The following is a 12768-nucleotide window of genomic DNA, read 5'->3' on the forward strand; positions in this document are numbered from 1 at the left end:
CGACCCTCTGCTTTCTGCAGGCAAGTCACTTTTGAATCCACCTGGCCAAACTTCCCTGGATCCCATGCCTTCTGACTTTCTGAATAAGCCTACTGTGTGGAACCTTGTCTAATGCCTTACTAAAATCCATATAGATCACATCCACTGCACTACCCTCATCTATATGCCTGGTCACCTCCTCAAAGAACTTTATCAGGCTTGTTAGACACGATCTGCCTTTCACAAAGCCATGCTGACTGTCCCTGATCAGACCATGATTCTCTAAATGCCCATAGATCCTATCTCTAAGAATCTTTCCCACCACAGACGTAAGGCTCACTGATCTATAATTACCCAGACTATCCCTACTACCTTTTTGAACAAGGGGACAACATTCGCCTCCCTCCAATTCTCTGGTACCATTCCTGTAGACAACAAGGACATAAAGATCCTAGCCAGAGGCTCAGCAGTCTCTTCCCTTGTCTCGTGGAGCAGCCTGGGGAATATTCCATCAGGCCCCAGGGACTTATCCATCCCAATGTATTTTAATAACTCCAACACCTCCTCTCCCTTAATATCAACATGCTCCAGAAAATCAACCTCACTCATATTGTCCTCACTGTCATCAAGTTCCCTCTCATTGGTGAATATCGAACAGAAGTATTCATTGAGGACCTCGCTCACTTCCACAGCCTCCAGACACATCTTCCCACCTTTATCTCTAATCGGTCCTACCTTCAACTCCTGTTATCCTTTTTTTCTTCACATAATTGAAGAATGCCTTGGGGTTTTCCTTTACCCTACTCGCCAAGGCCTTCTCACGCCCCCTTCTTGCTCTCCTCAGCCCCTTCTTAAGCTCCTTTCTTGCTACCCTATATTCCTCAATAGACCCATCTGATCCTTGCTTCCTAAACCTCATGTATGCCGCCTTCTTCCACCTGACTAGATTTTCCACCTCACTTGTCACCCATGGATCCTTCACCCTACCATTCTTTATCTTCCTCACCGGGACAAATTTATCCCTAACATCCTGCAAGAGATCTCTAAACATTGACCACATGTCCATAGTACATTTCCCTGCAAATACATCATCTCAATTCACATCCGCAAGTTCTAGCCTTATAGCCTCATAATTTGCCCTTCCCCAATTAAAAATTTTCCTGTCCTCTCTGATTCTATCCTTTTCCATGATAATTATAAAGGCCGGGGAGTGGTGGTCACTGTCCCCCAGATGCTCACCCACTGAGAGATCTGTGACCTGACCCGGTTCGTTACCTAATACTAGATCTAGTATGGCATTACCCCTAGTCGGCCTGTCAACATACTGTGACAGGAATCTGTCCTGGAAACACTTAACAAACTTTGCTCCATCCAAATCCTTGGAACTAATCAGGTGCCAATCAATATTAGGGAAGTTAAAGTCACCCATGATAACAACCCTGTTATCTTTGCACCTTTCCAAAATCTGCCTCCCAATCTGCTCCTCTGTATTTCTGCTGCTACCAGGGGGCCTATAGAATACCCCCAGTAGAGTAACTGCTCCCTTCCTGTTCCTGACTTCCACCTATCCTGCTACATTACTCACCCTTTCTGTAGCTGACATAGTATCCCTGACCAGTAATGCCACCCCTCCTCCCTTCCCCCCCCTCTCTATCCCTTTTAAAGCACTGAAATCCAGGAATATTGAGAATCCATTCCTGCCCTGGTGCCAGCCAAGTCTCTGTAATGGCCACTACATCATAATTCCATGTATATATCGAAGCTCTCAGTTCATCACCTTTGTTCCTGATGCTTCTTGCATTGAGGTACACACATTTCAGCCCTTCTACCTTACTGTCTTTACACTGTCTATTCTGCTTCTCTTTCCTCAAAGCCTCTCTATATGTTAGATCTGGCTTTACTCCATGCACTTCTTTCACTGCTCTATCACTCCGGGTTCCATCCCTCTTGCAAATTAGTTTAAACCCTCCCAAACCATGCTAGCAAACCTACCTGTAAGGATATTGCTCCCCCTCGAGTTCAGGTGCAACCCATCCAATCTGTACAGGTCCCACCTTCCCCAGAAGAGATCCCAATGATCTAAAAATCTAAAACCCTGCTCCCTGCACCAACTCCTCAGCCACGCATTCAACTGCCATCTCCTCCAATTCTTACCATCTCTGTCACGTAGCACTGGCAGCAATCCTGAGAACGCCACCCTTGAGGTCCTGTTCTTCAGCCTTCTGCCTAGTTTCCGAAACTCACACTTCAGGACCTCATCCCTCTTTCTGCCTATGTCGTTGGTGCCAACAGGTAAAACGACTTCTGGTTGCTTTCCCTCTTGTACCAGGATGTCGTGCACCCGGTCAGAGACATCCCGGACCCTGGCACCTGGGAAGCAACAAACCATGCGGGTGTCCTTCTCACGTCCACAAAATCTCCTGTCTGCTCCCCTGACTATAGAGTCTCCAATGACGACAGCTCTCCTCTTCGCGGTCCCACCCTTCTGCACCACAGGGTCAGACTCAGTGCCGGAGGCCCTGCCACCATGGCTCACACCTGGTCGGTCATCCCTGCCAACAGTATCCAGGACGGTAAACTTATTATTCAGGGGAATGGCTACAGGGGTGCTCTGCACTACCTGTCTGCTCACCTTCGCTTTCCCCCCTCTGACTGTCACCCAACGACCTGCTTCTGGCAGCCTAGGTGTGACTACCTCCCTGTAGCTCTCATCTATGACTGCCTCATTCTCCCTTATGAGTCGAAGGTCATCCAGCTGCTGCTCCAGATTCCTTACATGGTCTTCCAGATCGCCCAGCCGCATCTGGTAAGAGACAAAACTCCACACACTGGTCCAAAAGAGTTTTATGGAATTTTAAGAGGAATAAGTTCCTGTCCTGTGGAAACAAGCTGGGGAATAGCACAAAGGTATTGTTCAGGAGCCTCCACAGACTTGATGCCTCCTTTTGTGTTCATTCTGATTCTTTCCATGTTAGTTGTTGCTGTAAATACTGGTATAACTCGTTGTTTTCTGTTGGTTGAGCTGTCCTTCTGTGTTGGAATATGAAGCTGTGTTGTTGACTGGTTCCTTTGCTCTAGCCTACAGGGAACGTCCGTGGGTGAACGAGGTGCCAAGGCCTTGGCCGAAGCCCTCGCAGTGAACAGGAGCCTGACCACGCTGGAGTGAGTACATTCCTGTTACTCTATCTCTGCATTCATGATCGTTTGATGCCCAAGAGACAGGGAAGTTGGGAGAACCTCAGTGGGGGTTGACCCTGAGCCTTGGTGATGTTTCTAGGTCCTCAGAACAGCAACACACGCAAAATTCTGGAGGAATCCAGCAGGTCAGACCACAAGATATAGAAGCAGAATTAGGCTATACAGCCCATTGAGTCTGCTCTGCCATTCCACCCCGGCTGATTTATTATCCCTCTCATCCCCATTCTCCTGCCTTCTTCCTGTAACTTTTGATGCCCTGAATAATCAAGAACCTACCAAACTCTGCTTTAAATATACCCAATGACTTGGCCTCCACAGCTATCTCTGGCAACAAAAATTCCACAGATTCACAACCCTCTGGCTGAAGAACTTTCTCCTCATCTCTGTTTTCATTGCTACCACTATTGGAAACATCTCTCCATGTCCACTCTATCCAGGCTTTTCAATATTCGATAGGTTTGAATGAGATCCCACCCTCATTCTTCCAAACTCTAGCAAGTTTAGGGAACCTTGGTTTTCAAGAGATACTGAGGCCCTGGTTAAGAGAAAAAAGAGAAGTACATAGCACGTATAGACAAGCAGGAACAAATGAGGTGCTTATGGAATATAAGAAATGCAAGGGAATACTTAAGAAGAAATCAGGAAGGCTAAAAGAAGGCATGAAGTTGCCCTGGCAGACAAGGTGAAGGGGAATCCTAAGGGATTCTACAGGTATGTTAAGATCAAAGGGATTGCAAAGGATAAAATTGGTCCTCTGGAAGATCAAAATGGCAATCCATGTGTGGAGCCAGATCAGATGGGGAAGATCTTAAATGAATTCTTTGCATCTGTATTTACTCAGGAGATGGACACAGTCTATAGAAGTGGTGCAAAGTGGCATCAACTTTACAGACCCTGTACAGATTACAGCCGAGGAGGTGTTTGCTACCCTGAGGAAAATCAGGGTGGATAAATCCCCAGGGCCTGACAAGGTGTTCTCTCAGACCCTATGGGGTCCTAGATGAGATATTTAGATCATCCTTAGCAACAGGGGAGGTACCAGAGGATTGGAGGATAGCCAATGTTGTTTCACTGTTTTAAAAAAAGGCTCTAAACATAAACCAGGAAATTATAGGCTGGTGAGTCTGACATTAGTTGTAGAAAGTTACTGGAAGTTATTCTATGGGACTGGATATGTAAATATATGGATAGACGTGGACTGATTGAGGATAGTCAGCATGGCTTTGTGCATGGTAGATTATGTCTAACAATCTTATAGAATTGTTCGAGGAAGTTCCCAGGGAAGTGGAGGAAGGCAAGGCAGTGGATGTTGTCTACATGAACTTTAGTAAGGCATTTGACAAGGTCCTGTATGGGAGGCTGGTCACGAAGGTTCAGTCACTCAGCTTTCACGATTAGACAATGACTTTGTGGGAGATACCAGAGGGTGGTGGTAGAAGCAACACACATCAAAGTTGCTGGTGAACGCAGCAGGCCAGGCAGCATCTATAGCACTAACCGTCCTGACGAAGGGTCTCGGCCTGAAACGTCGACTGCACCTCTTCCTACAGATGCTGCCTGGCCTGCTGCGTTCACCAGCAACTTTGATGTGTGTTGCTTGAATTTCCAGCATCTGCAGAATTCCTGTTGTTAGTGGTGGTAGAGGGTTGCCTCTCTGAGTGGAGGCCTGTGACTAGTGGAGTGCCACAGGGATCAGTGCTGGGTCTGTTGTTGTTTGTCATCTATATCAATGATCTGGATGATGTGGTTAACTGGATCAGCAAGTTTGCGAATTACACCAGGATTGGGGATGTAGTGGACAATAAGGGAGTCTATCATGGTTTGCAGAGGGATCTGCATCAGCTGGAAAAATGAGCTGAAAAATGACAGATGGAATTTAATGCAGACAAGTGTGAGGTTTTACACTTTGTTAGGACCAACCAGGGTAGGTCTTACACAGTGAACGGTAGGGCACTGAGGAGTGTGGTAGAACAGAGAGATTTGGGAATACAGATCATAATCCATTGAAAGTGGCGTCACAGGTAGATAGGGTTGTAAAGAGAGCTTTTGACACATTGGCCTTCATAGATCAAAGTATTGAGTACAGGAGATGGGATGTTATGTTGAAGACGTTGGTGAGGCTTAACTTGGAGTATTGTGTGCAGTTTTGGTCACTTAGCTATAGGAAAGACGTAAACAAGGTTGAAAGAGGACAGGGAAAATTTTCAAGGATGTTGCCAGGTCTGGAGGGCCTGAGTTATAAGGAAACATTGAATAGGTTAGGACTGTATTCTTTAGAACATAAAGACTGAGAGGATTTGATAGAGGTATACAAAATCGTGAAGGACATAGAGTAAATACAAGCAGACTTTTTCCACTGAGGTTGGATGGGACAACAACTGGAGGTCATGGGTTAAGGATGAAAGGTAAAAGGTTTAAGGGAACATGAGGGGAAACTTCTTCACTCAGAGGGTCATGAACATGTGGAATGAGCTGCCAGTACGAGTGGTGCAGGGGAGGTGATTTCCACATTTAAGAGAAGTTTGGATAGGTACATGGCTCTGGTGCAGGCCAATGGGAGTAGGCAGCTTAAGTGGTTTCAGCATGGACTAGATGGGTCAAAGGGCCTGTTTCTGAGCTGTACTTCTCTATGAGTATAGGTCTAGAGCCATCAAATGCTCCTTATTTGTCAGGCAGGCAGCATCTATGCTCAATAGCACTCTTAGTTCTTAACTTTCTCTACACCTAACTTTTCAATCAACAGTTCCTATACATTTACACTAGATATTAAAATCCAAGACATCTTGGGTTATGGGAGCATGTTCTGTTCTCATGTGTGTGTAGGCATGTTCCTGAGAGCTGAATGTCCTTTGGTCTGTTCCAGTCTCCGAGGGAATGCTGTAGGCGTGGCTGGGGTGAAGGCAATTGCTGCGGGCCTGAAAGTCAACAACAGCCTCCAGACTCTCAAGTATGTGTCCTCTTCTTTACCCAGTTTCACTTACATTCTGGAAAACAGTCACTGTGGTTGAACTAAGTGGGGCCTTCTAGCACCTTGGTGTGTTCCACAGAGCTCCAGGGTTTGGACTAGAATCAGTTCCAGTGGAGCAGGCAGTGTCTGACCTTCTGCAGGTCATATTAACTAAGAGATGAGTAAGTTGTGGTTCTGTACCTGAGAGAAATCTCAGTGAAAGGTGAAATATTTAAGGGGAATTTGAGGAGGAACTTCTCCACAGAGTGTGGAACAAGCTCCCAGCGCAAGTGGTGGATGTGAGTTTGATGTCAACATGTAAGAGAAGCTAGGGTAAGTACATGGATGGGATGGGTTTGGAGGGCTATGGTCCGGGTGCAGGTAGACGGGACTAGAGAGAAGAATGGTTCTGAAAGGCCTGTTCCTGTGCTGCAGTACTCTATGACAAAGGTAAAAGAGACCAATTGGCAAGGTTGGCGGTTTCCTTCTCTGAACAACATCAGAGAACTTCTTTTATTACTGAGGAATTCACCAAATGACAAGAGGCCGCAAACTAGTGTCTGGGATTGGATACCTCAGTGAGACTTGAAGCAGATAGTGCAGTGGACAGATCCCTACCTCAGTGCTGAAAATGCACAGACCTGTGTCAGTGTCTGGATGTGCTGGGCTTAGAGGGCCTTTGCTGATGAGATGGTGAGTGTTTCCAGGATTCTCCCATTTATTGGATTAGAGAAGGAAGTACTGTGGACCAATGATGGAAATGTTTCATTAGCCTTGCCCTTTCCACTCAGATCACGTTAAAGCAGGAAATCCAAGTCGAAATCCAGACATCCATTTGAAATTCTCAACTAATCTTTGTACCATTCTGCTGTTGTTACATTTATTCGGGTTTCTTAGCAGAGTGAAGGAATGGAGGGATTTTTGGGCCCATGTCCATACATCTCTCAAAGCTGCCGGGCAGGTTGAGAGGGTTATTAGGGTTTATTAATAGAGGAATTGAGTTCGAGTTGTAAGGTGATGTTGCAGCTCTGGCTAGACCATACTTGGAGTAATGTGTTCAGTTCTGGTTGTCACATCACTGGCTGATTGCCCATGTTGGTGCAGTCTTTCATTGATTCTATTATGGTTATACTGTCATGGATTTGTTGAGTATGCCCGCAAGGAAATGAATCTCAGGGGTGTATATGGTGATATATATGTATTTTTATAATAAATTTACTTTGAACTTCATTATAAGAACGTTGTGGAACCTTTAGAGGGTGCAGAGGAGATTTACCAGGATGCTGCCTGGATGGGAGAGCATAGGTTGAGTGAGGTAGGGCATTTCTCTTTGAAGCAAAGGAGGATGAGAGGTGACTTGGTAGAGGCATACAAGGTGATAAGGAGCATGGGCCGAGTGGACAGTCAGTTTTTTTCCCAGGGTACTATGAGGGGGCATCATTTTAAGGTGACAGGAGGGAAGTATAGGGGGATGTCAGAGTGGTGGGTGGTGGTAAAGGCAGATTCATTAGGGACATTTCAGAGCCTCTTAGATTGGCACATGGTTGATAGAACAATGGAAGGGAAGGGGTTGTGCAGGTTTAAAGATTGTCACAAGTCACGGGCCAAAGAGACTGTACTGTGTTGGAATATTCTATGTTCTTATTATTACCATGTACACCGGTTACTCTGGGAACTTCATGCAAACAGGGTGCATTTGACAAATTAATCTGTCTATGCTCGATTGTTGATTCCTGCATCTGTTGCCTTGTAGCCTTCAGGAGAACTCGTTGGGTCTGGATGGGGCGATGTGCATTGCAATTGCATTGAAGTATAATCCCAGTCTTGCCCACATCAAGTAAGTGTCTCCATGTTCCATGTTCTGACTCGCTTCACACTCAGTCTGTTCCCCCAGTGAACTACAGAGGGCAAAGAAGCCCTGGTGACCTCAGCTCTCTATGCACAGTTGAAGAGGACAGGACTCAATGTGAGTTGTCTGCTGGGAGGATCGCTATATCCCTGTCAGAAGCTCACCCCACACCCACTCCAGCAGCAGAAAGAGCAGTCTGGGCCATGAGATAGGTGTACTCACTCCTTCATCTATCCGTTAGTATTAGGCCAATGTTGGAGAATGTGCCAACCATCAAGCACCTATGTTAATTCAATTATTCATTCAGCCCACTTTCCATAAGACCACATCACCATAAAACAAATGAGCAGAAAAGGGCCATTTGGCCTATTGAGTCTGTTCCACTGTTCTATCATGGCTGATTTACTATCCCACTTAAACCCTTCTCTCCCATTACCTTTGACACCCTGACTAATCATGAACCTATGAACCTCTACTTTAAATATACCCAATAGCTTGACCACCACAACCATCTGTGGCAAAAAATTCCACAGATTCCCCACCCTCTGGCTAAAGAAATTCCTCCTCTCCTCTGTTCTAAATGGACGTCCCTCTATACTGAGGCTGTGCCCTCTGGTCCTAGACTCCCGCACTGTGGAGACATCATCTCCACATCCATTCTATCTTGGCCTTTCAATATTGAGTAGGTTTCAATGAGATCCCCCTCTCAGTCTTCTAAACTCCAGCGAGTACAGATGCAGACCAGAGCCACCAGATGCTCCTGGTATGTTAACCCTTTCATCCCTGGGATCATTCTCATGAGCCTCCTCTGGACCCTCTCCAATGCCAGTACATCCTTTCTTAGATAAGGGGTCCAAAACTGCTCAGTAACTGCCCCCCCCCCCATGCTACCCTTCACCTTCACGTTGTTTCTGTGTGGGGAAACCAGAGCTCCCAGGGGAAACCCAGAGAGCGTGTAAGCTTCACACAGACAGTGCTATGGGCTCCAATTGATCTTGAGTCTCGGGCTCAACTTACTGCTCCTCCTTCAGTCCAGCCCAGTAACCAAGGAACATAATGTTATGACAGTTCATTCCATTGGCTCTTTCTCACAGTCTCCAGGGCAACAAGATTGGCGAATCTGGAGCGAAGGTCATCGCTGCTGAGATCAGAAGCAAGTCCCCTCACTGCATTGTTGAGATCTGAGCCAAGCCAGGCTGGAAAAGCGGCACAGTGCGGGCCCCGTACGATTCGGCACAATCCATCTTCTGGTGTGTTGTCCACCTCCACTGACCCTGAGGCCGGGAGAAAAGAATGGTGTTCCCTGACCCCGAGGTCAGTGAGAGACAGTGCGGACGGTGGTGGCCCGTGACCTCGAACTCAGTGGGAGCGGTGACCCCTGACCCTGTGACCCTGAGGTCAGTGGGAGCGGTGTGGGCAGTGGCGACTCCTAACACCTGAATTCTCTGGGAGCATAGATAATGGTGACCCCTGAGGAAGGAGGCGCAGACAGCTATAACCTGTGGCTTCACTACCAGTTACTGCATGAAGCTGTGGAACCGTTGTGGGAGTCGGTTCACACACTGATGGGAACTCGTGTTGCACTTGTACATAATTGAGTTGTTTCATAGACTGAGGGAAATTGTGTTCCATTTGTAGATATGTTATTTACAGTATAACTGCTTATATTTATCAATGATTTCAAAAGCAACTATTAAAAATAATATTCCAGTGCTGAGTAACTGGGACACAGTGATCGGTTTGTGTTCTTGTACTTCACTCATCCCAAGTACTCGACCAAATGCCACACCTCAGCCAGAACAGAATGAGCCCACACTTTATAAGCAAAGTGCCGGAGTTTATTTTCCACAAGGCAGCGAATCACTCACACCCACGTATGTAACTTATAGATAAGGTGACAGTAACGTGTGTTTTAGTTGGGGCTCGAGTTATAAGATATTAAATCTAACACAAAATAAGCTTTGTACAGTACAAATGGAAGTCAATGAGCCAGACTGGGCTGTGAAGTGGACTGTGCTCCAGCGTTACAAGGCTGCTGTATACTGTGGTACCCCCAGCTGTGTCACACCGTCCACCGATGCAGTGACTCTTTGTACCAAATACAAACTCTCACCCCAGTGAGACTTGCGCTGGCCAGCAATAATCTCCATTGAACTCAGGGTGTTTAGTTTCTGCTGTTCCTTGAACTGAGCTAAATGAGGAAAGTCCATTGTCCACAAGTGGAACGATAAGGTTTTGTGATCCTGTCATCCTGACTCTCCCAAGGACATTTCCCTGAAGATGTTGGATTCCTGTCTCTGCCTTGGAGAAGCTGAATTGAATACTATCCATACAGAAAGCCCAGGTAGCTGGAGATCCACAGTCTGTGTTTACTCATTCATCAGTTATTACTGCTGGAGCTCGCCATGCTGAGTGAACACAGGGGGCCAGTAGTGAGGGAGAAGGGTGTGTATTACTCCAGGAGCTTGGTGGTCAGATACCAGCTGGGAGGCAAGCAGCATCAGTGACTGTGAGCAGACCCAGCCAAACGTTGACTAGTTACTGTCCAAACTCTTTTGCTGCTTGGGTAGTGACCAATTACAGAGTAATAAATATAGGGAGGGGAGATAAATTCAAACAATGAGAAGTCAGAGATAGGGGATTTAACGATGATCCTCCTGGTTGCCCTGTTGCGGGATCAGGGGCTGGAGCCATGGCAGTGAGAAGTGCTGCCCCTGCACAGCCCAGAGTCTTGGAGCACAATCCGGTGAATACTGCAGGGAGCCAGGGTCTCAAAGAGGCAGCTGAGTAACTGATCCACCTGGTTAAGAGAAAACACAGTGACTGGTGACCATTCATTCACTAACACAGAGGCTGAGTTACAACAGGGGTCTCTGCTTCTCCCAGGGTGGGGAGGTGATTAGAGAGATTGAGGTGAAGGAACCCTTAGGAGACAGTGATCATAACATGATTGAGTTCACTGTGAAATTAGAAAAAGAGAAGCCGAAATCTGATGTGTCGGTGTTTCAGTGGAGTAAAGGAAATTACAGTGGCATGAGAGGGGAACAGGCCAAAGTTGACTGGAAAGGGACACTGGCGGGAAAGACGGCTGAGCAGCAGTGGCTGGAGTTTATGCGAGAAGTGAGGAAGGTGCAAGACAGATATATTCCAAAAAAGAAGAAATTTTTGAGTGGAAAAAGGATGCAACCGTGGTTGACAAGAGAAGTCAAAGCCAAAGTTAAAGCAAAGGAGAGGGCATACAAGGAAGCAAAAATTAGTGGGAAGACAGAGGATTGGGAAGTTTTTAAAACCTTACAAAAGGAAACCAAGAAGGTCATTAAGAGAGAAAAGATTAACTATGAAAGGAAGCTAGCAAATAATATCAAAAAGGATACTAAAAGCTTTTTCAAGTATATAAAGAGTAAAAGACAGGTGAGAGTAGATATAGGACCGATAGAAAATGATGCTGGAGAAATTGTAATGGAAGATAAGGAGATGGCAGAGGAACTGAACGAGTAGTTTGCATCAGTCTTCACTGAGGAAGACATCAGCAGTATACCAGACACTCAAGGGTGGCAGGGAAGAGAAGCGTGCGCAGTCAAAATTACGACAGAGAAAGTACTCAGGAAGCTGAATAGGCTAAAGGTAGATAAATCTCCTGGACCAGATGGAATGCACCCTCGTGTTCTGAAGGAAGTAGCTGTGGAGATTGCGGAGGCATTAGCAATGATCTTTCAAAATCAAGGAAGGTAGTGCACCCATGGCTGACAAGAGAAATTAGGGATAGTATCAATTCCAAATTAGCCAGAAAAAGTGGCTCACCTGAGGACTGGGAGAGATTCAGAGTTCAGCAGAGGAGGACAAAGGGCTTAATTAGGAAGGGGAGAAAAGATTATGAGAGAAAACTGGCAGGGAACATAAAAACTGACTGTAAAAGCTTTTATAGATATGTAAAAAGGAAAAGACTGGTAAAGACAAATGTAGGTCCCCTACAGACAGAAACAGGTGAATTGATTATGGGGAGCAAGGACATGGCAGACCAATTGAATAATTACTTTGGTTCTGTCTTCACTAAGGAGGACATAAATAATCTTCCAGAAATAGTAGGGGACAGAGGGTCCAGTGAGATGGAGGAACTGAGTGAAATACATGTTAGTAGGGAAATGGTGTTAGGTAAATTGAAGGGATTAAAGGCGGATAAATCCCCAGGGCCAGATGGTCTGCATCCCAGAGTTCTTAAGGAAGTAGCCCAAGAAATAGTGGATGCATTAGTGATAATTTTTCAAAACTCGTTAGATTCTGGACTAGTTCCTGAGGATTGGAGGGTGGCTAATGTAACCCCACTTTTTAAAAAAGGAGGGAGAGAGAAACCGGGGAATTATAGACCGGTTAGCCTAACGTCAGTGGTGGGGAAACTGCTGGAGTCAGTTATCAAAGATGTGATAACAGCACATTTGGAAAGCGCTGAAATGATCGGACAAAGTCAGCATAGATTTGTGAAAGGAAAATCATGTCTGACGAATCTCATAGAATTTTTTGAGGATGTAACTAGTAGAGTGGATAGGGGAGAACCAGTGGATGTGGTATATTTGGATTTTCAAAAGGCTTTTGATAAGGTCCCACACAGGAGATTAGTGTGCAAACTTAAAGCACACGGTATTGGGGGTAAGGTATTGATGTGGATAGAGAATTGGTTAGCAGACAGGAAGCAAAGAGTGGGAATAAACAGGACCTTTTCAGAATGGCAGGCAGTGACTAGTGGGGTACCGCAAGGCTCAGTGCTGGGACCCCAGTTATTTAAAATATATATTAATGA

General features: G+C 45.9%; 2 protein-coding genes across 8 annotated transcripts in view; one reads left to right on the forward strand and one right to left on the reverse strand.

Moving 5' to 3' along the window:
* nlrc3 (NLR family, CARD domain containing 3) overlaps positions 1 to 9708 on the forward strand; it is an 82340-nt gene extending 72632 nt beyond the window's left edge. For all 4 annotated transcript variants that reach the window (XM_072269255.1, XM_072269257.1, XM_072269258.1 and 1 more), the window contains 4 exons: positions 3058 to 3141; positions 6041 to 6124; positions 7878 to 7961; positions 9068 to 9708. In XM_072269255.1, the coding sequence (XP_072125356.1) occupies positions 3058 to 3141; positions 6041 to 6124; positions 7878 to 7961; positions 9068 to 9158 (343 nt within the window). In that variant the 3' untranslated portion in view covers positions 9159 to 9708. The remainder of the gene's footprint in view (positions 1 to 3057; positions 3142 to 6040; positions 6125 to 7877; positions 7962 to 9067) is intronic.
* A 101-nt stretch (positions 9709 to 9809) lies between these two features.
* LOC140203249 (dynein axonemal assembly factor 8) overlaps positions 9810 to 12768 on the reverse strand; it is a 164191-nt gene continuing 161232 nt past the window's right edge. For all 4 annotated transcript variants that reach the window (XM_072269262.1, XM_072269261.1, XM_072269259.1 and 1 more), the window contains one exon: positions 9810 to 10773. In XM_072269262.1, coding sequence (XP_072125363.1) covers positions 10651 to 10773 — 123 coding nt within the window. In that variant the 3' untranslated portion in view covers positions 9810 to 10650. The remainder of the gene's footprint in view (positions 10774 to 12768) is intronic.

The sequence above is a fragment of the Mobula birostris genome, chromosome 9 (assembly GCF_030028105.1).
Source record: "Mobula birostris isolate sMobBir1 chromosome 9, sMobBir1.hap1, whole genome shotgun sequence".
Taxonomy (NCBI): domain Eukaryota; kingdom Metazoa; phylum Chordata; class Chondrichthyes; order Myliobatiformes; family Myliobatidae; genus Mobula; species Mobula birostris.